The sequence below is a fragment of the Lontra canadensis genome, unplaced genomic scaffold (assembly GCF_010015895.1).
Source record: "Lontra canadensis isolate GAN:19392208 unplaced genomic scaffold, GSC_riverotter_1.0 scaffold30, whole genome shotgun sequence".
Classification (NCBI taxonomy): Eukaryota; Metazoa; Chordata; class Mammalia; order Carnivora; family Mustelidae; genus Lontra; species Lontra canadensis.
This window is the reverse complement of record NW_022631024.1, coordinates 20,189,489-20,213,025: the sequence shown is the minus strand read 5'-3', so window position 1 is coordinate 20,213,025 and position 23,537 is coordinate 20,189,489. Positions and strand designations below refer to the sequence as shown.

Here is a 23,537-nt window from a genome sequence, read left to right as displayed (position 1 = left end):
CGACGGCAGGGACCCGACTGCAGGGCGCACGCGGGGCGGCCGCACAGAACACGCACCCTGCGTCCGAGTCCACCGCAGCTCCCCCGCAGCCCCCTCTGCACCGGCCGCGGCTCTGGGGGTCCCGTCCTCCGGGCGCGCCCCCAAGCACCGGCCCCTCCCACCCGCACCCTCTCCCTTGCGCGGCCGTACCGCACCCCTTCTCCTCTCCCCTCCCCGCGCCCCCTCTCCCCTCGGCGCCCCGCACCCCCTCCGAGGCCCCCGCTCCGCTGCGGGACTCCCCGCTCCCCCGCCGCCCGCCCGCGACCGCCCCTCGGCGCCCCGACAGCGCACGGCCGCGACGTCTCCCGCCCCACGTCGCGCGCCGCCTGCCGCCCGCGGGGACGAGCCGGGCGCGGATTGGGCGGGAGCCGCGGGAAGTGCCCGCCCCCCCGGGCCGCCGGCCAATGGGGAGGCGGGGGCGGGTCGGCGGCCGGCGCCGGAAGCGGCCGAGCGACGAGGGGACGTCGCGTCGCCGGGTCTCTAGCAGCTGCCGCGGAGCCGCCGGACGGACCGCCGGACCTGCCCCCCAGCCATGGCCGAGAGCGACTGGGACACGGTGACGGTGCTGCGCAAGAAGGGCCCCACGGCCGCCCAGGCCAAGTCCAAGCAGGTGCGGCGCCGGGTGGGCCTCGGGACTCAGGGCGGCCGGGCGGAGGACGCGGGGCGGGGCCCGGGCGCGGGGCCGGAGGTGCGGGTGCGGGCGGGGGGCGGGGCGGGGCCGGGGACAAGGCTGGGGACCGGGGCTGCGTGGGCCAGGACGAGGCTGGGGGGGACCAGCCAGGGTCGGGGGTGAGGGTATGGCGCCCGGGATGGGAGGCCGGAGACCGGGGCAGGGAAGATGGCCGGGCGGAGACGGTGTGCGACAGAGGTCGGGTGGGGGAAAGGGCCTGGGGCCAGGGAGAAGGGAGGGCCTGGGCACAGAGCGTGGGAGGGCCGGTGGGGTGGTGGGAGGACAGGGGGAGGACAAGGGTGGGGGCGTGGACCGCTGGGCCGGGAGGGCTGTGGAAGGGTCCGGCAGTGTTTGGGGCCAGTGATGCGTGCCTGGTGGGGAGGCCCAGGTAAGGCCCCAGATGGTGGAGGCTCTGAATGCGGCCGGGGTGGGCATGTGGCCAGTGTCAGCGGGGATGGGGTGAGCAGGGGCCCCGGGGAGGGGGAGTACCCCCAGAGGAACTGGGGTGCAGATAGGGGGCGGGGCCGTCTTGGTGCACTCAGGGTCTCCTCTGCCAGTGCTTGGCCCGCCCAAGGCTGGCTGTGGAGCGTCACTGAGGTCTGTTTGGGGATGCGGGCAGCCCCTGTCCCTGCATGGGACCTAGAGGTGGCCTAGAGACCCAGGGCACAGGTAGACTCTGCTTCTGGGTCACTGGAGCGAAGGTGACGGGCTCTGAGAGGGAGAGAAGGTTCCTAGCTTGGCTTATCCACCCACAGTTCACGTGTGAGTCCGACGCAAGTGTGGAGGGGCTGGTCAGTGCCCCCCTGCTAAGTTTCTACCCTCGGGGGGCCTTGGGCCTGTACCCGCCTGCCCGGTCTGGGCCTGGATTAGCTGCAGCCCCAGGAACTGGCATTCCCTGACCTGCCCTGAGTTGCTCGCTTGTGGGGTCAGAACCAAACCCACTGTCCTTTTTCCCCGAGGAAACTTAGCAGTACGAGCTAGGAGTGACGTGGACACGTGTTGGAAGTGTCTCTGAACGTGCCACCGCTGTCTCGGCCCCGTGGCCTCTGTGAGGCGTTCCAGTCGGGAAGTACCTCTTCCTAACGTTTGGCGGGTGGAGGTCACAGGGTGTTGGTCTTGCTGGCGACGTTCGGGGGCGTGGGCCGTGGCTCTCATGTTAGGAGTCGGAGTGGCCAGGGAGTCTGATACCGGCCAGCTCCGGGTGTCCCTTGCTGCTTCTGCGGAAGATCCGTCGTCAGCTCGCGGTACTGGAGGGCGGAGGGTTTTGTGTGCTGAGCTCGGGGCTTCGACTCGGCCTTGCTTGTCTGGCTTGGACAGAGCTTCAGGACACGCGCTGCGGGCCAGGCCACCTGAGCTGCACAGGCCCTGGACGTCCACAGCGGACTGACCGGCCCACAGCAGCCGGCGCTGGTGTCTGCAGATCGGATTTTGACCGGAAACTGTCCGTGTTTTTAGGCCATCTTGGCGGCTCAGAGACGAGGAGAGGATGTGGAGACTTCTAAGAAATGTGAGTAGTGTGCTTCCTCACCAAACGCGGGCTGCTCTCGGGCGCTCTCTGCACCAGGCATCAGCACACCCGCGGTGCCCCCAGGGTGTCGGGACGGCTGCGGGGGGCTGGAGGTGGGCTGGGGTCTTAGCAGAGCAGCAGTGAAGGGTGTAGTCAGGCGAGAACTCACACGAGGTTCTGCGCCCCATGTTCTTAAGCCCGTGGGGTTCCCTGTGTTTTGGTGCCTGGCTTCTCAGGTCACTGTGGCACAGGCCGCCTGTGGGCCTGCTTCCTGTTCTGAAATGGCTTTGTTGGGGGTTCGTGGCAAACCTTGTGCTGTGCTTTCGCCTCGTGCCGGTGCAGGGGCCGCCGGCCAGAACAGACAGCACTCAATCACCAAGAACACGGCCAAGCTCGACCGGGAGACCGAGGAGCTGCACCACGACCGCGTGACCCTGGAGGTGGGCAAGGTGATCCAGCAGGGCCGGCAGAGCAAAGGGCTGACACAGAAGGACTTGGCCACGGTGAGCATGGCAGGGCCCTTCCTCCCGGGCTGCGGCTGGGCAGGTGGGAGGTCGGTGGTCAGAGCGCACTGCCGCACGGCTGGGTGCAGCTTTCAGTGGCGCTTGGCCCTGGGAGCCCCTGGGGAAGCTGTATCGGGCCAGCTGTCATCTTCCTCTTGAATGTGGCATGGCTTCCATCGTGTGCAGACCCCGGGGCCTCTGAGGGTGGGCACCTAGGAAGGCCCTTGGCCCACGTGTTGCCACAGAAGGTGGTGCTCGTGGCGACTCCCTTGGCTGTGTGCTCATTTTGTGACCTGCTGTTGTTGGAGTTGTCATGTGCAAAATCCGTCTCTTTAGAAAATCAACGAGAAGCCGCAGGTCATCGCAGACTATGAGAGTGGACGAGCCATTCCTAATAACCAGGTTCTGGGCAAAATCGAGAGAGCTATCGGTGAGTGTCCTTTGGTCCTTTATCGGGTCCCTGCTGCTGCTGCCTGACCAGGTACAGGGCAGCTGCCAAGCACAGGAAGGCCCCCGAGGCTGTGGAATTCTCCAGACCCTTAGGAAATTCCCAAGTTTGTTGTCTGAGTGTCGTCTGCCCCCCCAGCCCTGGCTTTCATTTCCTCTATCCCCCTGCTTTGTTGCTGGCCAGCGCCCTCTGGGCCTGTGGATAGAAGGCTCAGTGGCCACCCCATGGTGTCAGTGTGGCACCGAGCATGTGGAGCTCCCAGAGCACTGGAGCCCTAGTTCTGGGAGGGGACAGCTGCCCTCTACCCTGGAAGGTTAGCAGGTACTCGGACTGTGGGCTGAGCCCAGCCAGGACTGGAGGGGGCGGTCCTTGGCCTCCTTGCTCTCTCCGGCTCCTTCCTGTGGAGGAGGGGGGCTGGTGCTCAAAGGGTAGGGTGGGTGCTGCTGCCACCTTGGGGGTGATGGCTGGGAGCGCTGTGCCGCTGTCCTGCCTCTTGGGTCCTGGAGTGGCCGCCGCGGCGGTGAGTGGGCCAATGGCTCTTTCAGGCCTCAAGCTCCGGGGGAAGGACATCGGGAAGCCGATTGAGAAGGGGCCAAGGGCGAAATGAACACAAAGCCTCGAAATCAGTGCGTTCCGGCTGATCTCGTCTGGCTGGTTCCCCTTGACCACCAGCGCCAGCGTGGGTCTCTTCACTGGCCGAGCGGAACGCGGGGCGTCAGCCCTGCCCAGGAACTCCCTCTCCCCATACCGCTGTCAAACAAAACCTTGCAAAGTATTGCTTCTCTTGAGCTTTTTTCCTTCTCATCCCCAGTGTCTGCCCGGTCTTGGGGTGACTCCTCGGGGGGCTGAGTGGGACCATCTCACGCTGGCGGGGGCTGTGGGGTGGGGCGACCCGATGGGAAGAGCAGATGCTGTCTCCAGTCCGGCCTTCAGAGAAGCCAATAAACGATGGTTGTGCTTCCTGCTGGCGGAGAGTTGGTGCTGTCTAGTGCGGTCTGCCACGCCTTCAGCGCACCACTTTGGCCCACAGCGTAGGAAGACACGGGTTTCGTGACATGCCGTGTTGGCGGGGGGTGGTGCCTGAGGACCGTGAAGGTCACTCTGCAGCGCTGTTTCCTTGTCACCCTTTGCTGGGACACTTTGTGGGCGTTGCCTCGGGGCCCCAGACCCGTGTGCTCCCCTGGCTTGGGCTCTCCAGTGGCCTGGGATGGCAAGGCAGGGGAGCCTTCCTGCAGGTAGGAGGAGAGCACCTGGCTGTGTGGGTGCCCAGGGGGACCCTTCCTGGGTCGGAAAGATTCTGCTCCGTTTTATTAGGGTATGTGGCACACCAGGGGCTCTGACAGCTCAGAGACAGGGGTGGCCTGCCTTCTCAGAGCCTGTGAGGAGAGCAGGAACCCCAGCTTGGCCTGCCAGTGACCTCAGCGGCATCACAGGGCACTGAGTGACCTGTGTTTTGAGACATATCCTTTTGGGGACCACTTCAACTTGACCATGGGATGGCGGACATGGGGGCCCTTATGACACAGGACCTCTACCGTGGGACAGTGGACATGAGACCTTTATTTAGAATCGTGGAAACAGCAGAACATCGCCCCACCACCCAGACCCACTCTACGCCCCCTTGTACCCGGTTAAGCGTTTGCTCCTCGGTCTGTCGCCTGCACTGTGGGGGTCTCTCCCTGTCCTAAGTCAGATGCAGAATCACCCAGCAAGGCAGGGACGGGGCTTGGGTCAGGATCCCATGGGCTGGGCCGGGCCACCTGAGTGTTAAGGTGCCTGCCGGGCCTGGGGCAGGGGCTTATCAGGGTGTACTGTGTCTGTCTCTGCCTCTTGCCCTGGGTCCTGTCTGGTGTGGTCACCGAGTCCCTGAGATGTGTGGGAGGCACCCCCAAGCACATCCTTTCAGCTGCGGAGCCCCGGGAGCCCTCTTTGCTGCTGACACAGCAGGAGGCACGGACCTCAGCCAGTAAGTGGGGGCTGCCCTCACAGGCGAGGGCATTTATTGTTGGGGTGAGGACCGTCCCCAGGCATGTGGGTGGCAGTCTCTGTGCAGGGTGACTGCCTGGGGGCTCCAGAGATCCTGGGGGAGAGGCAGGTGTTATTCCCTGGACAGGGCTGCGGTCGGGGTGGGTGTGCTTGTCTGGGGAGCCAGTCTCTGGGCCATCTACTGGGGGTCGGTGAGCGAAGCCGGCAGGGTGACATGATCCTAGATGGAAGGAGGGGAGCCTCTGAGTGGTGGGGGATGTATACACCCCCAGCCGGTCAGGCCAGGCGGACTTCCCCGCAGTCTCCCCTGCCCACTGGCCTCACCCAGGGGCGCCTACCGCATTGAAGACAATGTTGTCGAAGCCTGGGGCCACGGCTGCTGTCTCGGCCCGGGAGGGGCAACTCCCCTTTTTCTGCAACCAGCGCCATCCCCCAAGTCCAGTCAGCACCAGGACGATGAGCACGAGGAGGGCACTGCCAATGATGGTTGGCACCGACGCGGCCAGTGCTGTGTCCCCTGTGGGCCGTGGGCATGTGAGCCCTGGGACTCGAGCCCTGCCCATCAGCCCTACCCTGACAGCTGAGGACACGTGGGATGGCCCGTCCTTGAGGCCCCAGCAGGCTGGAGGGGGGCGCCAGGCTGAGGCCAGGGACCTGGCAGGTAGCTGGACCCGTCCCTTTGTCAGCTGTCAAGAGACAGCCAGCAAGAGCTCCACAACCAGGCTGGTGGTGGTCTCTGGCAGGACGGGGCAGCTGCTCCAGGGTCTGCCCAGCGCCCGCCCCCTCCGCGGGAGTGAGGGCATGCAGTGCCGGTCCAAGAAGGGGACGCAGACCTGGCTGGGCTCCCGAGGGACCAAGGACCAGGGTTGTCCAGCTCAGAAGGGGAGGAGACGGGCGCCTGCATGGCTTGGTTACGTGTGGAGTCTTACTTCAGCTCAGATCATGGTCTCACCCGGCTCGCCCTCCCTGCTCGGGGAGTCAGCTTGAACGTCCCTCCTCCGCCCCTCCCCCTGCCCGCCTGCTCGCACAGGAGCCTTCTCTCTCAGCACGTGAATAAATCTTTAAAAAAGGGAGTGGACAGAGGGGGAGGGAGGGAATGGTGCGGGGCTGATCTTGGTGACTTTCCTGGCCTCTCAGGCTGGAAGCCGGGCCACTGGCAGCCATGTGGGCCATGAGCCGCTGTGCCTGACGGGGGCCCCGAACGCGAGCAGAGCTGGTGGACCTGGGCAGGGCTCACCTTGGCTAGATGTGGGCCGCTGGCAGGGCTGCCCGGCCAGATACTCCACGTCGTCCAGCGCGATGGGCCCCAGGGCTGGCTGGCCGCTTAGTGTGGCTTCAAACACGATCTGACCAGGAGGGAGAAGGGGTTGTGTGGGCGAGAGGAGGCTGGTCCTGCCCAGGCCTCTGGGATCTCAGGCGCAAGGGCCGCCAGGCCTCACCTGGAACTCCTCGGCACTGACCACCTCCACGTGGCCTTCCAGCCACTGGTGCCGCCGGTGTGCGCCGGCGCTCCACACAGTCAGCTGGCCCCGCTCGCTGTTCAGGATCACCCTCAGCTCCCCCTTGTCTGCAAGTGGGGGTCAGGGCAGGTCAGCGCCGCTCCTGGCCCCGGCTCTTCCTGCCACCCAGGCGCTGGCGGCCCAGCCGCACTCACAGAAGTGCTCCGGAAAACCCACGTGGTACCAGAATCGGAGGCAGGAGGACTCGGTGGCGGGCAGAGGCTGGCTGCGCAGCCAGGCCGCCCGGCCCCCTGGGCCCAGCACACCGGTTTCAAAGAGAACAAAGTGGCCTGGAAATGAGAGAGGGCAGGGCTCTGGGCTGGCTGACGGGATGGGGTGGACCCCGCCGACTGTGATGGGAGCCTGGACCGGCTAGGCTCGTTGGCCCACGGTGGGGTGGGGCGTGGGCCTCTTCCGCATCTCAGACCCACCTGCTTCTGTGCCCAGAGTGTGGTCCACGGGGGGCTGGGGGTACCGGGAGGGCGTGGCCCCACTGCTCCAGTCCCAGCTAAACCCTCCTAGGCTAGGCCAGGGCAGATGGCTCCAGCCGCACAGGCCGACCTCGAAGTCACAGGAAGCTGCGAGAGACCTGGGCAGGTCAGCAGGGTGGCCCCCATTTCCCCTCTTGGGTCCAGGGCCGGGCCAGGCATCTTGGGGTTGGTATGGAGCAGGTGCGAGGGCCGGGCAGGGGGGATGCTCCCACCTGGCGGGGGGCAGGGCCCATCCTGGAGCAGCAGGTCGTCTAGTGCGATGTAGGACCGCTCCACACCAGCGGCGACCGCCTCAAATACCACCTGCACGGGCACGGTGGGGGGGTCGCCTCCGGCGTCCAGACCGCCCTCGAAGGGGAGAAGGCCCCCTGCCCCCCACACTCACCCTCCAGGCCCTCTCAGCCTGCACGTCCACACTTCCCAGGCGCCAGGCAAAGCCCCCGTGGGCACTGAGGCTGAGCACCTGCTGCCTCCCGGCCTCCTCCACGTGGACCTGCAGGGTGCCTGCCATAGCACATGGCCAGCCCGGTCAGCAGCCGCCACAAGGAACAGCCCGTCGGGGGCTCCCGGGCAGCTCCTGCCACTCCTCACCTGGGCTTCTGAGGCTCAGGTGGTACCAGAAGGTCAGGCAGGCGGGCTGGGTCAGAGGCCGGTGCTCCTCTGAGGTCAGGGAGGCCACATGGCCACGGGGCAGGGCGTGTGGGCTCGTGTCCACCACCATGTAGTGTCCTGGGGGGTGCCAATGTCAGCCCGCGTCTGACTCCCCCGGGCACCCCCGACCCCTGCCACGTACCCTGAGCCGTCTCTGTGGTGTGGTCGGTGCGGGGGCCCCAGGAGGCATGGCCCGTGGCATTGGTCTGTCGTGTCCAGAGGCCTTGGCCGCTGCTGGAGAAGCCACAGTCCGAGTCCTCAAAGGAGCACTGCCTGGAGGCCCAGCAGGGCCCAGGCCGCATGGCCACGTCATCCAGCGCCATGGTCCCATGGTAGCCGTCTCGGAGGCCCTGGAACAGCAGCTGGGGACCAGGGGCGTCAGCGGCTGGGGGCCTTGCCCGGCCTCCCCGCCCCCCCAGGCGTGGGGCCTCACTTGGTACTTGGCGCCGGAGCCCGCCTGGTGGTGCAGGGTGGCCCAGGCCTCGTGCCAGCAGTTGCCATGGGTGCCGCTCCGTGACCACAGGAGGGTTTCTGCCTCTCCTTCCCGCCTCACTGCCAGGCGCAGTGTCCCTAGATGCAGGGGAGGGTAGGAGAGGGCCAGAGCCTGGCTCCTGGTGGCTTCCTGCCTCTCCTCCAGGGCTCTGGAGAGGCAGAACAGGGAGCCCTCGCCCAGCCCCAGGGTCACTCACCGATCTGGGGCCCGTGGAGGTGGTACCAGAAGGAGAGACACTCCTGGGTGGCTGCTGGGGCCTGGGGCTGGGTGAGCAGGTGGGCCCCGGGGCCCCGGGCCAGGGGGTCTGTGGGATCCAGGAGCAAGAAGTAGCCTGCCGTGGGGACACCGGGCTGAGTTGCAAAGATGCCAGCTTCCGGGATGGGCTTGGTCAGGATGGGCGTGGTGCCCTCCACCCGCTCCCCGACTCTGAGAGCTGCTTCCCAGGCCTGGGTGCCCCCACCCTACCTTGGCCCGTGGTGTGGTCGTACCCAGGCCCACGGCTCTGGATTCGGCGCCAGTGGGCATCAGTGAGGTGGCCGGAGTGCCAGCCGCAAGTGTCCCGCTCAAAGTTACAGGAGACCTCTGGGGGGGCCGGGGGGGTCAGCACAGCCCAGTGCCACCAGGCGCCTCCTGTGTCCTGAGGGGGCGGGGGCTCCCAGGGGTCCGTCTGGGTGGTCTGGGTGGGAAGCCCCTGGGGAGGGACTGGAACCTGAGTCCTTCTCAGTGGCTGTCACGGGGCTGCAGTCCTCCAAGGTCACATCGTCCACTGCAGCACCCTGCTGGCCAGGGCCGTCCAAGTCCACCAGGCTGACGAACTCCAGCTGCGTCAGGAGCACAAGGGAGGGGGCTATTAAGTCAGGCCTGGCTTGGTGAGCGCCGCCCCCCCAGGCTGTCCTCCTCACCTGGAAAGGTCGGCGGCGCGCCCCGATAAGGACCGTGTCCGCCTTCCAGCAGCTGCTGCTGCTTGGGGCCTGCCACACCGGCTCCCGGCGGCCGCCCTCCACCACGACCAGGGCCAGGAAGCCTGGGCGAGGGGGTCCTGGTGGATCCACCCGGCCCGCCCCCCGTCCCCCTCCCGCAGGGTGCACTGGGGAGCTCTCGCAAGCCCCCGCATGGTACCTCGGGGGTCACCGTGGAAATAGTAAGCCACGCGGAGCTTACAGCGGGGGCCCGAGGGGCCCAAGGGAGGTGTGAGGACCCGGGCCTCTGGCGTCAGCTGTCCCCAGGCCCTCTGCAAGGACAGGAAGTGCCCTGAGGAAGAGCGAGGCGGCTCAGAGCCAACTCCTGCCAGGGACCCCCACCGCAGACGCGGTCCCTGGTGGGAAGAGGCAGAGCGAGGGCCCCTGTGGGGACACGGTTCGTGGGCAGGGGGCCTCGGGCCTCACCCGCAGCAGCCCCGCCGCCGTCTGCGCCAGGGCCTCCACTCTCTTGGGCCTGGAGGCGCCCCCACTGCAGCCGCCCCACACTGGCATCCTCCCAGCCCCCAGCCGCGGGGGCCTCGAAGTCCGTGGTGCCTGGAACAGCAGCCCCGCTGAGCGGGAGGGTGTGGAGGAAGGCGGGCCCCACCTCCCGCGCCTGGGCTGCCCCTCACCGCATTCCTGCTCGTCCTCGCCCCCCTCGCACTGGTGCTGGAAGTCGCAGAGCTGCTCTGGGGGGACACACAGGTCCCCACATGAAAGATGTCCTGGCTCGCAGAAGTCCTGGGGCGGCAGGCTGGACAGCTGGAGCCCAGGGGCCGGGGCCCAGAGCCCAGGGGGCGGGGTGGACATGTCTGGGGGGGCAAAACAGGGGTCAGGTGGACAGGAGTGGTGCTCCTGCTGGGGAGGGAGGGGCTCGTGGGCCCACCTGGGACTGGCTGGCAGTGGTCTGACAGGATGAGGTCATCCAGGCTCACAACGCCACCTGGGCCGGTGTGCCCAGTGAGCAGTATCTGAGGGCACGGGGAGGCGGCTCAGGGCGCACCCCAGCACCCTCTATCCTCCCCAGCTCTGCTCCCTCCAGCCCGCCCCCCGCCTTGTACTTTCCATGTCACTGGACACCGTCTCTGGTCACCGCCCTGCCACAGCCCCACGAGAGGGGCTGTGATCGTGACGGCTTCTTCCTTGGAGGGTGACCTCACTGACAAGCAGACCAGCCTTCTGCTGCGGCAGCCTGGAGGGACCCGGGCCAGCACTCCGCCCCCCGAGCTCCTCTGCTCAAGCTCTGGGGGCCCTCCGGACCTCCCACGTGCCCACCCTCCCCCCTCCAGCCACTGCTCTCTCTGGCCTCACCCGGAAGGGGTGCTGGCTCTGGATGTCCACCCGGTCTCGGACCCAGGCGGCCCCCAGCTCCCCGTGGCGCCTGCGCAGCAGGACGGGGACCTGGGGGGAGCCCGGGCTCCGAGTCTGCAGGAACAATTGCAGGGAGCCGTCCACGGACCCGTGCAGGTAGTGATAGAAGATGAGCTGAGAAGAAGCCGTGCAAGGTGAGGGAGACCTGCCAGCCCAGGCCCCCGGGACAAACCGCCCTGTGTCCCCTGCCTCACCGAGCAGTTGTGGGCCCCCGATGCTTGGAACTCGGGGCTGGAGAGGACGGCGGGGGTACTGGGCTCGGCCACGGAGACCAAGAAGGAGCCTGGGGAGAGAGAGGTGTGGGCAGGGCTGGTGGGGCTCTGGGAGGTGAGGACCAGCGCTCCTGGCGGGCCTCACCCTGCATGCTGTTCTGGCTGTGGTCCCGGCGTGGCCAGGCTGGATGCTCGGCGCCGGCACTGTGGTTCCGGGCCCAGCCCTCCGAGTGGTTCCACGGGCCCAGGCCCGTCTCAAAGTCGGTGGTGGTGTGGTGGCCTGGAGGACAGGGGTGGGGTGCTCAGACTGCCAGCAGGGCCTCTCCTTTACCTGCCCCTGCCCCCCACCCCCCCATGTTCTCTGGATGGTCCGCAGCAGCCCCTCCAGCTCACGGCAGGCGGGCGTGTCCTCGTCTGAGCCGTCCCCACAGTTGTCCTCTCCGTCGCATAACTGGTGGGACTCCACACAGGCCATGTTTCCACAATGGTGATGCCCCAGAGGGCAGTGTGCCTGGGGGGCTGAGATGGGCGAGGGGCAGCCCATCACCGTGACCCCAAACCGCGGGGGCCGGGGCAGCTAGGGGAGAGGCTCGAGACCATCCGAGTTGGGTGTGAGCAGGTGAGGGGCCCCCCGCTCACGCCCCCCCCTGCCCCAGTGTGGGCCCATGGCAGGGGGGCCTTACTGGGCAGCCCACAGCCCCTGAAGACAACATCGTCCAAGGCCACGGTACCCCTGTGGGTCACATTTCGAGTGGCAGAGAAGGTCACCTGAAAAGAGTGGGGTGCTTAGGACTTAAGTCCAGGCTCAGACCCTCCCTGCTGCCCCCAGTACCCAAACCATCCCTAGCTCACCTGGAAGTCGTCCCGGATACGGCCAGTGGCCACAACCAGCTCCTGCCAGCCTGGGCCCCAGGGCCCGGAGCTCTGCCACAGGGTCAAGGTCTCGGCCCTGTGGGTCAGCTCTAGCCGCAGTTCAGCCACATCTGGAATGGGGGATGGGGGGTCCCCGGGGCAACTCAGGCCCCAGGGCTTTCCCCAGCCTGCTACCTGGGTCCAGCCCTCAGATGCTTGTCCCTCCTACTGGGTACCCTCCCGGGCTCTGCAGCAGCCCTCCTTCCTTTCTGGGTCTCTCCCCTCAGGGCACCCCCACCAGGCAGTAGGGTCCCGGGCACCCACCTCCAGAGGCCGCGTTGAACCAGAGCCTCAGCTCACAGGTGGGGGCTGCATTATGCAGGACAGGGGAGCGCAGGACTGCTGTGGAGGCCTCTTTGCCAAGATGGGTGCCGACAGCCATGTACCAGCCTGGCCCAGCAGAGAGGTCAGGACATGGGGCTGGGAGGAAAGAGGGGAGGGGATGCCATGGAGACCCAGCCAGGCCTCACCAAGATCCGTGCCGAGCGTGTGGTCTGAGCGAGGCCCCAGAACCTCCAGGGAGGCTCCTGCCCTGTCTCGGAGCCAGCTGTAGCCCGAGGTGCTGATGTCCTGCCAGCCGCACGGGTCCCGCTCGAAGTCGCAGGCGAAGGGGGTGTCCAGGGCGGGCGAGGCTCCGTGGTAACCTGGAGAGTGGGAGGTCAGTGGCTGCCTGTCAAGGGCCAGCCCGCCCGACCCTTGCTCGGCCCTGGCTCACCACAGCCGGTCTCGTCGGAGCAGCCTGGGCAGTCACACACGAAGTTGCATGTGGCCTCGCGGGGGGCCCTGCAGTTGCTGGGGACCCCGGTCCAGCCTAGGGGCCCAGCTGCCGACAGAGAAACAGCTGGGTGGCTGGAGGTAGGGTGGCCCCCCAGTCCCAGGGAACCTGCGATGCTGTTCACCTGCTCTGGGGCCCCAGGCCAAGAGTCAGGTGGGGAGAGGGCTGGGTCCTGCCACCTGGGGCTCCCAGTCAGGCCCAGGCAGAGTCCATCTGGCCTGGGAGAGGGCAGCTGCGTGGGGGGATGGGAGCACAGGGCCAAGGGCCCCCAGCGGGGGACAGCGCCCGAGGAGGGGAGCTGGAGCAGCTACCAGGAGGGGCCCCGCCCTCTCCTCAGCCTCCGTGTGTCTAAGAGTGGTGGACTAGGGTCTTGCCTTGGGACCTATGGACATTGGGGCCAGAGGAAGCAGAATTCTTGCCCCTTTCTCGACGACATGGCCTGCCCACTCTCCCACCAACTTCACCCGGGGCCTTGCACCCCTCCTCCCCTGCAGGCCCAGCCCCTGTGCCCGGCGCTGCTTTAGCAGCTGGAGCCAACAACTCACCCACGAGCAGGACCAGGACAGGCAGGAGGCAGCCGGGCAGAGGCATGGCCGGGCCAGTGGGAACAGACGGTGTGCGCCCTGGGCAACCTGTGGCCCTTTTGCCCGGTTATCTGCCCGTGGCCCCACGGGCTGACTGTGCCGACTGCAGTGGGGCCTGGGCCCCTTCTGTACCTGCTGCCCGTCAGAGGGCCCCACCCCGTGTGGGTGAGGAGGAACATCCGGCTGTAAAAGGGTCCAGGAAAAGGGCCCCTGGCCGAGGTCAGCTCCCACCTGCCTGGCTCCTTTAGACCAAAGGTCGGGCCACAGTCATTGTGCCCACCGCCGCCCAGGCCTGCCCGGTAGAGGCCCGGCAGGGGTGGGACGGGCTGCGGTGGCACTGGCTGCAGCCACATCGCCAACCCTGTCAGGCTCTGAGGTCTCCTGGAGCTCAGAGGGGGAGCCCAGCATGTGCCAACTGTGTCCCTGGCCCCAAGCACCCAGGGGCTTCATCCTCCGTAACTCAGTCCATGGCTTCCCGATGGCTTAGCCACGTATAAATGACAGTCACTTATCCGATGAGTGTTCCGGGCAGTGTGGCTGGGTGCTGCCAAGCACAGACCCCAGCATCTGGCTGCCATTGACCACAGTGAGACCTCCGGAGCTTGTCTTGTCATCGGTGACGTGTGGTCACAACAGCAGCTGCCCGGAGTGGTGACCCTGAGGCTCCCGTGGGCTCACAGAGGGCATGCACCATGAGATGGCACCTGTGCTCACAGGGAGCCGCGGGGACAGGCACGCTCAGCGCTGCCTGGCTTTCCCCTCCCGATACAATATCCTCTTGCCACAGCTGGTCCCCCACAGCCCTGCACGGGAGGAGGGGAGGTGGTCCCAGGAGGGGGGCTCCCAGCTCCAACTCTGAGGCCTCAGCCATTTACTTGGAGAAGGAGCTGAGCAGGTGCCCTGGGACCTGGTCTTGGAAGGGGTCCTGGATCACGTCACGTGTGACCACCAGCGGTAGATCATGCGGAGACACTGACGTCCGCTGGCTCCGAGGGACCTGGTGCTACTTCCTTGCGCAAGGGCTCAGAGTTTCCTCCCAAATGTCCTTGGACATAGGAGCCACATGCGGAGCCATCAGGCCATAAAGAGGGGCAGCAGTGCAGGGCCCCGTTATCAGACCACAAAGGGCTGAGTGTGCACTGCCACTCCCTGGGGCCCCCAGATGTGGAGCCGGGTGAGGGGCAGCCCGCAGGGGCCCTGCTGTTTCCAGGGCCACCTCTGGCTCTCTGCCACACACCCCAAAACAGAAAAATCAAGACACACAGCATCTGGGCAACAGCACAGGTGATAACATTTTTAATTCCTGTGGGTGAGGTGAGCTGGGGCACTTGGGCCAGGCTGGTGTCCTGGCCAGGGGGTACAGCTGGCCCCTTGGGCAGGCCTCAGTAGCCATCATCGGCCCAGGTGACCTCGTAGTCAGGGTACACGGCTTTGATCTTCTCAGTGGAGATGGAGTGTTGGGCACGACCATAACCCTGGAGAGAGAAGCCAATGTTACAGACCCGTCCTGGCTCTGGGTGTCCACCAACAGCAACACCAAGCAGCCGGCTTGGGGGGCATCCCCGGGTGGAGCCAAACACAGCCATCCCTCCCTGCCTGCCCCAGGGAGCTCTCCTGCAGAAAGGTGGTTGCCACGGTGAGCCAGAGGGCTATTCCAGGTGACAAGACAGATGGGGTCACCACTGCGGCTTGGAGAAGGAAGAGGGAGAGGCTGCTGTGTTTCACGCCAAAACTTGGAGTGCCTCCAAGAGCTGGAGGACAGTGACGGCCCAGCCAGGCCTCATGTAGGAACAGGACAGGGCCCCCCAGGGCTGAGGGGCAGGCAGGGGCCTCCCTCCTGCTCCACGTGGGAAATGGGCAAGCCACTGGAGGGAGGAGTCAGCAGCTGACACAGCCCAGAGACCCCAGCACTGCAGGCCTCCTGGGGGCAGGGCAGTGAGTGCGGGTGAGAGCTGGTCTCTGGACCCCGGACACGGCCGTTGGGGCTCACCATGGAGTAGCCGTACACGTGGATCTTCTTGTCCTGGCTCTGGTGAGAGATGCGCCCGCCTCCCAGGCACTCACAACTATAGCCCTTCTTCTGGATCTCGCCCGATACCTTGTCATAGATGTCAGCTGGGACAGGGAAGGCAGCTCAGCACCCGCCGCGGCCCCTGGGCGGCCAGGGCACGGGACGCTCCGGCTCGGAGCAGCTCCTTCCCCGGGAGAGCAGCTCCTCCGGGCTGGGACGCCATGAGAGGGAGGAAGCCGTGCACCCGGGCAAGAGCGCCGGTACTAGGAGACAGGGGTCGGTCCACGGCAGCCCCTTGCCCTCCAGGACCCTGACTCCCCTGAGCCAGCTCAGGGTCAGACCTGGCACAGGATCGCCTCTCGCCCTCAGCCCCGCCCCCGAGCCGGCGTGCCCCGCCCAGCCCCCGGCCCCGCCCCAGAGCCGGCTGGCCCCGCCCCGAAAACGCCCTCCGGCTCCGCCCTCACCATGGTACTCGGCCCACTTGTAGCCGCGCACGATCTCCTTGCTCTCCCCGGTCGGGGCCTCGGAGGGTCGCGCCGAGTGAACTCGAATCAGCACGTACTTGAAGACGCCGTCGGGGTCGATGTCCACATCGGCGATCTGGGCGAGGTCCGCCGCCGCCATGTTCCCTGCAGGCCGCGGCCCTTCCACCCGCGAGCCAGGGTTGAGTCATCCCCGAGGGAGGCGGGCTCTGGGAGTCCGGGACCAATCGCGCGGGGGCATGCGTGCTGAGGCCCAGAGCCTCAACCAATCGTGCCGCCGACCTGTAGCACGGCCTGGCCAATGGCAATCTAGCTCCTTGCAACTCTGCGGCCACGCGGGTCCCCCTTAAAGGAGAACTGCGAACCCGGCGTGGGTGGTGGGCCAACCCGGCCAACCCGGCAGTTCTTTTCAGCGGGGTCTGGGAGGCGGAGTGGGCGGGCGGGCACGGGGGCGGGCTCCTTCACGGGGGGTTCCGCGCCCCGTGAGGCCCTGACCTCTTCTCGTCCCCCCACCGCCCATGTCCCAAGGCCTCCCTCCCCCTCCCCCACCGCGTTCCAAGTCCTCCCTCTCCCTCCTCCCGCCGCACCCCAAGGCCCTCCCCTTCCCTCCCTCGCGCCCAGCCAGTCCGGGCCCCCCTCCCGGTCCTACCCACGCCCCCCCCCCGCCCCCAAAGAGCAAGCGCTGCCACATTTGAGTTGTTTTACTTGGTTCGAAAGCGTTCGCCCCTGGACATAATCCCGGTCCAGGGTCACTCCTGGCCAGCCAGCCCCCGGGCGTCGGGCGGAAAGCTGGGGCCCGCGGGCAGGGGGCACGGCGGCCGGGCCCGGCAGGTCGCGAAGGCGGGTGGGGCGAGCGGGGCGCGTGGCCGATGCACACGCGCTGGGCCGAGGCGGGCGCGCAGGCGTTGTGGGGGGATGGGCGGGAGTGCACGAGGCGGGGGCGAGAGCCGGGAACAGAGGTGTGGGGGGCGCTCGCAATCCAATTGATGGTCTCTTCTGGCCGCGACGGGGAGTGCTGGGAGCTCAGGAGGGCTGTTGCGAGTCCCGGGGACTACGGTCACTCGCCCTTATGGAGCCAGGGCGGTGGGCCAACGAGTGTGCGCTCCCAGAGCCGGAGCCGGGTCGCCAGCCTCGCGTCTTCAGCGCACGGCGTAGGGCGAGGCCAGAGCAAGCGCGCGGGGCCGTCCGGGTAGTCACACACCCATCCCTCCGGTGGACCCCGCCCTGGTCAACTAGCTCGGTCCGGCGCCCGCTCCCAACGGGGAACGTCCAATCCTTTTTGTCCTCCCTACATTGGCGGGTCGGTGGAGCCCCTTCTGGTCCGCCTCCGCGGTCCCTCCCGCCCATCCATCCTGTGCGTCTTCTCCCGCCCTCCCACTCTGCCCTGGCACCCACCTAGGAGCCTCCTGTCCGTGTTGGGCAGACAGCCCGACTCACGCCCTGCCAGGACTCAGCTCTGGGCTGGATCCTGCCGGCGTCCGCACCCACGTCCTCTTTCCCCCTCCCGGGGGGGTCCTGTCTTGGTGTCTTGCGCCATGCCTGGAGACCTCCGGGTACCCCTCCACTGCTGCTTGTCCCAAACTCTCCTGCGAGGGCCCTCGACAGGGCGGCCAGAGGGCGGGCAGCGCCGCCAGTGTGCGCGCTCGGGGTCCCGCTGTGGTCTCTAGCCCGGGCTTGAGCCAGCGGGAACGGGCCGTCCAGGGCCCGCACTAAACTTTCCTGCTCGGGACACGAACACAACGGGACTAGCCAGGGTGTCCTCCAGAGAGGAACGGCCTCCGAGCAGGACGCACCCCAAACCACAGTAAACGGGTGGATGCATGTAAAAGGGACGGGATTAGGCTCTGATCAACCCGGCCTGGGGAGGTTCCCGGGAGGCATCGTGGGCGTCAGGGAATGGGCTGACCGGATCTCTGCGGTGGGGTCTGCAGTAGTGATCCGTCCTCTTGAAGGCAGGGCTGGGCGGCCCTCAGGCCCACCCCGCCTCCCAGCGGGGAGCACCAAGGGGCCGAGGACCGGCCTCCGGGGAGGCCCCAGGGCTAGCTGGGGGAAGGGGAGGGCAAGGCGGGGCCTCTGACCTCCAAAGGGAGGGGGTCTGGGCGGAGCTTGCGGCGAACAGGTGGAAGACTGGCGGGGAGCACGGCCCGTCCTGAGGGGCTGGGCGGGGCTCCCGGTGGGCTGGGTGGGGTCTGAGTAGGCAGCGGAGCTCGGGGGCAGGCCCTCGGTGGACTGCGCGGGGCTCGGGGTGGGCTTGGGGTGGACGGGGCGGTCGGTGTCTTGAGTAGACGGGGCGGTCGGTGTCTTGAGTAGACGGGGCGCAGCTCGGGGGTGGGCCCCACGCGGACTGGGCGGGGTCGAAGGGGGCGGGCCCTGAGCGGGCTGGGCGGAGCCCGGGCGCGACCCCGCGGCTCACATGATGTCGTCCAGCAGGTTGGCGCTGGCCACCCAGTCCAGCGCGCGTGGCTCGGAGGCGGCCATGATCATGCACATGAAAGGGCGGCCGGTGCGCCGGTCCGTGGGGTAGATGGTGGTGGGCGTGAAGCGCCGGTTGGCCTCGACGAACTCGCAGAGCTGCTCGTAGACGCGCGGGAACTCGTGGCGCAGGAAGACGCCGCGCAGCCGCAGCTCGCGCTGGATGTGGATGAAGGCCACCTCGCGCGCGCGCCGGCCTGCTTCGCCCTCTTGGTCCAGGCCGGCGGTGCCGGGCGGCGGAGTCAGGATCAGCGTCTCCATGTCGGGCTCGCGACCCCGGGCCGGGGGCGGACGCGCCGGGCTGCCGGCGGCCAGCGCCACCTTGGCGAACTTGCGTACGGTGGGCCCAGGGCTGCGCGGCGCGGGCGCGGGCCGGCCGGAGGCGCCGGGGGGCGCGGCGCCAGGGCCCACGGCCACCGACACACTGAGCAGGAAGCACTCGGCCGGCTCGTAGAGGCGCCCGGCGGCCGCCAGCTCGCGCGCATAGCTGCCCAGGGGCGCCGCGTGCGTGGCCAGCTCGCGCAGAGACAGGTAGGTGGGCGACAGCAGCAGCCCCTCGAGGCCGAAGCGCAGGAAGTTGTCTGCGGAGCCCGGGCTCGGGAAGCCCAGGAAGAGCACGCCGCGGCCGCGCGACAGGAAGCCGACGCGCGCGATGCGCGAGAAGGCGCGGTGCACGGGGCCGCTGTCCCGGCAGAACTGCAGCACGTGGCGGCACACGCTGCCCACGCGGCCGTACACGCAGCGCGCCTTGTGCGCGTCCCAGTCCTCGCGGCGGCACAGGCGCGAGCAGTAGTAGGTGTAGCAGCTGTGGCACGACTTGAAGTAGAGGCAGGCGTTGAACATGGTCTCCGTGCGCCGGCAGCGCGCGTTGGAGCACGTCATCAGGTCGTCCTCGTCCGCGCTGGGCTCCGGGGACGCGTCGGCCGCCTGCCCCTGGCCCGCGGGCTCCTCGGCGCTGCCGGCCGACGCAGGGGGCGAGCGCGGCGCCAGCGCTGGGGCCCCGGGGCCCGCGGGCCGAGAGTCCAGCAGGCGGCGCAGGTGGCGGCCCAGGCCCTCCGCCGAGGGGTCGGGGGCCGGGCCGGCGGGGGGCCGAGAGTCGATGACCAGGTCGGTGATGAGCTCGTCCAGCTGCTCGAGGCTGCGCTGGCGGCCACCAGTGGGGCCTTCCGGGGCGGCAGGCGGAGATCGCCACGGTCGCCCCCCAGGCAGCTCCCAGCCCCTGGCAGTCGGACGCTCCGCGGCGCGCAGGTCGTTGTCGGTGATGGTGATCTCCGGCGTGACGTACCAGTTGCGGCCCAGACCCTCGCCCGCTCGGCCCTTCTCTGACAGTGACGTCTCTGACAGGGACAGCGCGGCATAGCGTCTGGGCGAGGTGGACAGGTTCACCACGACGGGCGGACGCCGGCCTTCGGGGGATGCGCCCCGTGGCTCCCGGGCCTCGCGCCCCAATAGGTTCTCATAGCTGCGGCCGCGGCCCAGGGGGTCCTCCCTGCGCGGCCCGGGCGCCAGGATGTTGTCCCAGGAGCGAGAGTAGTGGCGGCTGTCAGTCACCAGCCGGGGCGGGCTGGTGCCGGTGCCGCCGTGCCAAGAGGCCAGCAGCGGGCCAGAGTCCTGGGGAGGCACGACCTGCAGGGTGCGGTAAGGCCGCAGGCCCCAGTCACCCCAGGCGGGGCTGCTGCGTGGGTGGGGGTAAGTCCGAGCCAGGGCGTCGCGATCGCGGTACCGTCCGAAGTCGTCTGTGTAAAAGGGGCGGAGAGGGGGGTGAGCCCGGGCTTCTTCGGGAGCATAGCGGGGGCCGCAGGGCGGTCCGTAGACTCGCGCGGCCTCCGCATAGTAGGAACGGGAGGGCGGTTCCTGGACCGGGAAGGGGCGCACTTCCCCCGCATAGTAGCCCCCGCTGCGCCTCGGACTGGGCACAGGGGGCTCCTCGGACGGGAAGGGCCTGACGTAGTAGTTGTCCAACGGCGGCCCGGGGCTGGCAGGAAACCCGCCAGGGTGGCCCTCGGGTTCCTCGGTGTAGAAGAATTGGGTGGGGCCTGGCGGCGTGGGGAAGGGCAGGCTTCGGCGCTCCGTGTAGTCCCGGGGCCCAGGCAGCGGACCGTCACAGTACAGCGCCCGGGGGTCCGCGCAGTACGTGTCGCTGGGCGTGGGGGTGCGCGAGAGCGCCATGTGGCGAGGCCCGGGCACGGTGAGGCCGTGGAACTGGGGGGCGACGCGTGCCCAGGGCGTGGTCTCCGCGGGCCCGCAGGACCGAGAGCCCCGGGCGGTGTGCTGCAACACCGCGTCGTCAGGCTTGATGTCCAGGCGGCAGCGGACATGGGGCGCGGGCCCGGCGGGCGGCTCCGGGGGCGCGCAGCGGCCGGTGGTGGCGCAGAGGGGCGCCATGCGGCCGGGGCCGCCCCGTTGCGGCTGCAGCTTGATGGGGTGCAGCTCGTTGGCGAGCGCGCGCAGCGCGGGGTACGCAGGCTCCCTGTGCGGCGATGCCTCTGCCCGCGCCGTCCGCTGGGCATCCCGGCCTCGGCGCGGCAGCACCGGCGGCGAGGCGGGCGCGGGCGCCAGGCCCGGGGGCGCGCGAGGCGCACTCTTGGAGCGGGCGCGGCGCCGGGGCTCGCCGTCGCGGGGCCGGGGGCGCGGCGCCGCAGGCTCTGGGGGCGGCGGTTCTGTGCGGGCCTCCATGGGCGCCCCGTCCAGCGCCTCCAGGAAGTCAAAGCTGCGGCAGTGGCGCTTGTTGAAAGGCGCGGGCGCAGCAGGCGGGCGTTCACATGGCGGGCGCCGCGACGCGGGCCCGGGGGCCGCCACCTTGATGTCCTGGTACACGGTCGACACCAACAGGTCCGGCGGGTCCGTGCGGGTCATCTTAAAAGAGGTCCCCAGGCTGGCGGTTGCCGCTTACTCTGCCTTGGGGGGCTTTTGCCCTGGTGGGAGATGCGGGTCAGGGTGGCCCCTCTGCAACCCAGGCCAGGTGACACCCCTGCAATGGCCCCACTTACCTGGGGCGCAGTGGACGCAGCAGTCCTGGCTGCCGGCCTTGGCTGAGGCCGCAGGCTCTTGCTCCATGCCGGCGTCAGGAGCACCTGCAGGAACCCAGGTGTCCAGCCACTCAGGTCCTGCCGCTTGTCCCGGGCCCTCCCTCCGGGGCCACTTTCTGCTGGGATGGAGCCAGTCAGCCAGAAAGGCCATGCTGTTGCTGCGGTCCCCGAGCGCCTGCCCCCATATCCCTGGATGGTCCCTCTGCTCCCAGTAGTGACCCTTGGGCAGGTTTGGGTAGAGAGCCCCCTCCTGGGGCAGGAAGGAGGGAGGGGTCCCAGCTGGAATGACTGAATGCTCATGTGAAGCCTTATTTACAGATTTCCTCGGAGGAGCCGGCTTCACAAGACCCTGGAGACTGAAGCCCGTCGTAGTGCCCAGCGCAGAGCAGGCCCCTCTGATGGGGCAGGCGAGGAAGAGACCCCGGGCCCTAGACTTAATTGACTCTGCACAAAGTCGCTGAGGCTCCCTACTCACTTGCTGGCCAGGTGGGCCATGGAGTCCCTCTCCCAGTTCTGCAATGGCTGCTGTACTGGGAACGGTCGCCCGAGCCAAACCCCAGGCGTGAGGCCCCAGTGGGCCCTCATGTGGGCCCAGCAGGTTCTGACCTGCCCCACTTTGAACCCTCTGTGTGTGGCCCAGGCCAGAATAATGCCCCACAGAGGGCATACCTGGGCCCGAAAGCCCCCATTCCTTTGCAGAAACCTTCTCTGATCCCCAGTATCTTGGGGTGGTTGAAACCCACCAAGCTTGTTGGGGTTGTCATGACAAGGACTGGAGAGGTCCCCCCCCCCCCCCGCAGCTTTGCAGCCTGTGCCCTGCAGCTGGGAAGCCAGGCACGGGCTGCAGGACCACATGGGGGCGTGAGCCACGAGCTCATGGCCGCCCCTCTTCCCCTGAGCGGTGCACCAGGCCAGGCCGCAAGCCGGGGAGGCATGGTGGTGGGCGGGTAAAGCCCCCCCTCCTTGTTCACTGCTTCTCAGGAGAGGGCCCTCTCCACAGCCGCTCAGGAAGGCTCCATGGCAACCTGAGGTCCTTCTGCCCCCGCAGTGGGGGCTGGGCTAGGGTCCACCCTATGTACTGGGCTAATGTTCATGCTTGGGCCACTGGCCCAGCTGCTGCTCAGGGGGCTGGACCGGTTGGGTCAGGTCTCCCGTGATGCTGGCGGCCCTGTCCTCACACAAACGGGGAAGCGTGCCACAGGCTGAGCGAGGGCAAGCAGGGGGCTGGGTCCTCACCTGGCAGGATCTCTGGCCGCCAGGTCGACCCTCTGTGTCCCAGGGTGCCAGGGGCTTTCTGCCCGCAGGTCTGCTCTTCTGGGTCAGGGCCACGGGGCGTCGGTGCCTGTCCCATCCTAGCCCTGCGCCCTCCCCTGTTCCGTCCCTGTCCATAGGACTGTCCCCTTCTCACCCCTTTCCATCCTAAGCTCAGAGCCGGGCCGGGATTGGGGGTCCGATGACATGGCATGACGCTCCGCCCCAGGGAGGCGACAGCCCAGCTCTGCTGCTGCGAGGGGGTGGGGGGTGAGGAGCTGGACTGGGTGACGCCCCTCCCCTTGGTCATGGGGCCGGTCGGCCCTTGCGGGGGTCCCAGGCCAAACGAGCCTCTCCCGCCGCCCTGCCCCCGCCGCACAGCCCTGCCCCCGCCCTGAGCGCCTCGCGTGGGGACCCGCTGGTGTAGCTCCGGGGCGGCCCCCCATCCTTGCAGGTGCCCCCCGCCCCGTGATAGCGACCGTGGCGCAGCGGCCGGCGACCCCTTACCTGGGCGCTGCTTCCCCGCCCCGCGCGCCTGGTGGGCTGCGCAGGCCTGTGCCCGCTCCGCTTTGCGGCGTCCCCCGGCACCGGCAGAAGCTTCGAGGCAGCGGCGCGGAGGCCGCCGGCCGCTCAGTGCTGCCCCCGCTGGTGGCCGGCGGGGCTGCATTTAAAGGGGCCGTGCGGTGGGCCTGGGACTCGTGGGGCCCACCAGCTGTGTGTTGGTGCTGAGTGCCAGGTGACAAGCTCTCCCTCACGTCCAAGGTGCAGACCTCGGGTCCAACCGGGGTGGCTGCACCCAGGAGCACCCTGCTAGCCCCCACCTCCAGCCATATACTTCCCCCACCCCCGCCCCGAGCAGCTGGTGGCTTGATGGTGGCCTTGGAGCAGGACCTGGAGGAGACCCAGGCTCTGGCTGGGGCTGCGGACAGCTCCCGGAATTCACACCTCCGCCAAGCCCTTGCAGGAGCAGATGGGCTGCTCCCAGCCCCGCTGGCCAAACTGGCAGGTACCCGGGGCCAGATGGGCGCGGCGGAGTGAGGCCCGCAGCCTCCTGTTTCCGGCATGCTCAGACTCTTGGGACGAGGGTACACTCCTCGGCTCCCTGGGGGCCAGTGTCTGGGTGAGTGGAGGGCTGTCACCACCTTGCACAGGTCTGCACATGGCCCACTTCCAAACCACACGGTGACATCCA

The 23,537-nt window shown here is 68.3% G+C and overlaps 4 protein-coding genes across 7 annotated transcripts; 1 reads left to right on the top strand and 3 right to left on the bottom strand.

Annotated features, from left to right (window-relative positions):
• Positions 1–464: 464 nt before the first annotated feature.
• Positions 465–3,942, top strand: EDF1 (endothelial differentiation related factor 1). The gene is made up of 5 exons (XM_032866284.1): positions 465–649; positions 2,165–2,216; positions 2,559–2,719; positions 3,056–3,149; positions 3,713–3,942. The coding sequence occupies exons 1-5, from the start codon at positions 572–574 to the stop codon at positions 3,772–3,774; spliced, it is 447 nt and encodes a 148-aa protein (XP_032722175.1). The 5' UTR covers positions 465–571; the 3' UTR covers positions 3,775–3,942.
• Positions 3,943–4,725: 783 nt separating this feature from the next.
• MAMDC4 (MAM domain containing 4) lies at positions 4,726–13,453 on the bottom strand. Its single transcript, XM_032865588.1, has 29 exons — positions 13,336–13,453; positions 12,457–12,564; positions 12,212–12,385; positions 12,006–12,131; positions 11,682–11,812; positions 11,513–11,597; positions 11,223–11,348; positions 10,975–11,109; positions 10,812–10,900; positions 10,558–10,731; positions 10,133–10,217; positions 9,879–10,058; positions 9,673–9,801; positions 9,407–9,538; positions 9,190–9,311; positions 8,997–9,108; positions 8,753–8,869; positions 8,484–8,618; positions 8,228–8,364; positions 7,937–8,156; positions 7,735–7,872; positions 7,529–7,647; positions 7,356–7,446; positions 7,084–7,230; positions 6,808–6,942; positions 6,593–6,720; positions 6,391–6,499; positions 5,492–5,670; positions 4,726–5,373 (listed from the first exon to the last, which is right to left on the bottom strand). Exons 1-29 carry the CDS (start codon positions 13,451–13,453, stop codon positions 5,332–5,334), a joined length of 3,723 nt encoding a protein of 1,240 aa, XP_032721479.1. The 3' UTR covers positions 4,726–5,331.
• Positions 13,454–14,367: 914 nt separating this feature from the next.
• PHPT1 (phosphohistidine phosphatase 1) lies at positions 14,368–15,790 on the bottom strand. Its single transcript, XM_032866283.1, has 3 exons — positions 15,576–15,790; positions 15,091–15,215; positions 14,368–14,575 (listed from the first exon to the last, which is right to left on the bottom strand). Exons 1-3 carry the CDS (start codon positions 15,733–15,735, stop codon positions 14,483–14,485), a joined length of 378 nt encoding a protein of 125 aa, XP_032722174.1. The 5' UTR covers positions 15,736–15,790; the 3' UTR covers positions 14,368–14,482.
• Positions 15,791–17,898: 2,108 nt separating this feature from the next.
• AJM1 (apical junction component 1 homolog) lies at positions 17,899–22,913 on the bottom strand. 4 transcript variants are annotated; one of them, XM_032866278.1, is made up of 4 exons: positions 22,853–22,913; positions 22,331–22,513; positions 21,056–21,213; positions 17,899–20,980 (listed from the first exon to the last, which is right to left on the bottom strand). In XM_032866278.1, exon 4 carries the CDS (start codon positions 20,919–20,921, stop codon positions 18,003–18,005), a length of 2,919 nt encoding a protein of 972 aa, XP_032722169.1. In that variant the 5' UTR covers positions 20,922–20,980; positions 21,056–21,213; positions 22,331–22,513; positions 22,853–22,913; the 3' UTR covers positions 17,899–18,002. The 4 variants fall into 4 exon arrangements, with proteins under 4 accessions (XP_032722169.1, XP_032722172.1, XP_032722173.1 ...); XM_032866281.1 differs by having other exon boundaries at positions 21,056–21,139; XM_032866282.1 differs by lacking the exon at positions 22,331–22,513 and having other exon boundaries at positions 21,056–21,139.
• Between the last annotated feature and the right edge of the window lie 624 nt (positions 22,914–23,537).

Bases quoted from the DNA above. Each gene is read 5' to 3' on its own strand.
- MAMDC4 (XM_032865588.1), bottom strand. From the start codon at position 13,453: ATGTGGCTGCAGCCAGTGCCACCGCAGCCCGTCCCACCCCTGCCGGGC. The intron at 11,349-11,512 runs GTAAGGCCCCCC...CGCCCATCTCAG, and splicing joins CAGGGGCTGTGGGCTGCCCA to CCCCCCAGGCACACTGCCCT. The intron at 6,721-6,807 runs GTGAGTGCGGCT...CCCCACTTGCAG, and splicing joins GGGTTTTCCGGAGCACTTCT to ACAAGGGGGAGCTGAGGGTG.
- AJM1 (XM_032866278.1), bottom strand. From the start codon at position 20,921: ATGACCCGCACGGACCCGCCGGACCTGTTGGTGTCGACCGTGTACCAG.
- EDF1 (XM_032866284.1), top strand. From the start codon at position 572: ATGGCCGAGAGCGACTGGGACACGGTGACGGTGCTGCGCAAGAAGGGC. The intron at 650-2,164 runs GTGCGGCGCCGG...CCGTGTTTTTAG, and splicing joins CCCAGGCCAAGTCCAAGCAG to GCCATCTTGGCGGCTCAGAG. The intron at 2,217-2,558 runs GTGAGTAGTGTG...GTGCCGGTGCAG, and splicing joins TGTGGAGACTTCTAAGAAAT to GGGCCGCCGGCCAGAACAGA.
- PHPT1 (XM_032866283.1), bottom strand. From the start codon at position 15,735: ATGGCGGCGGCGGACCTCGCCCAGATCGCCGATGTGGACATCGACCCC. The intron at 15,216-15,575 runs GTGAGGGCGGAG...TCCCTGTCCCAG, and splicing joins CAAGTGGGCCGAGTACCATG to CTGACATCTATGACAAGGTA. The intron at 14,576-15,090 runs GTGAGCCCCAAC...TTCTCTCTCCAG, and splicing joins ACGTGTACGGCTACTCCATG to GGTTATGGTCGTGCCCAACA.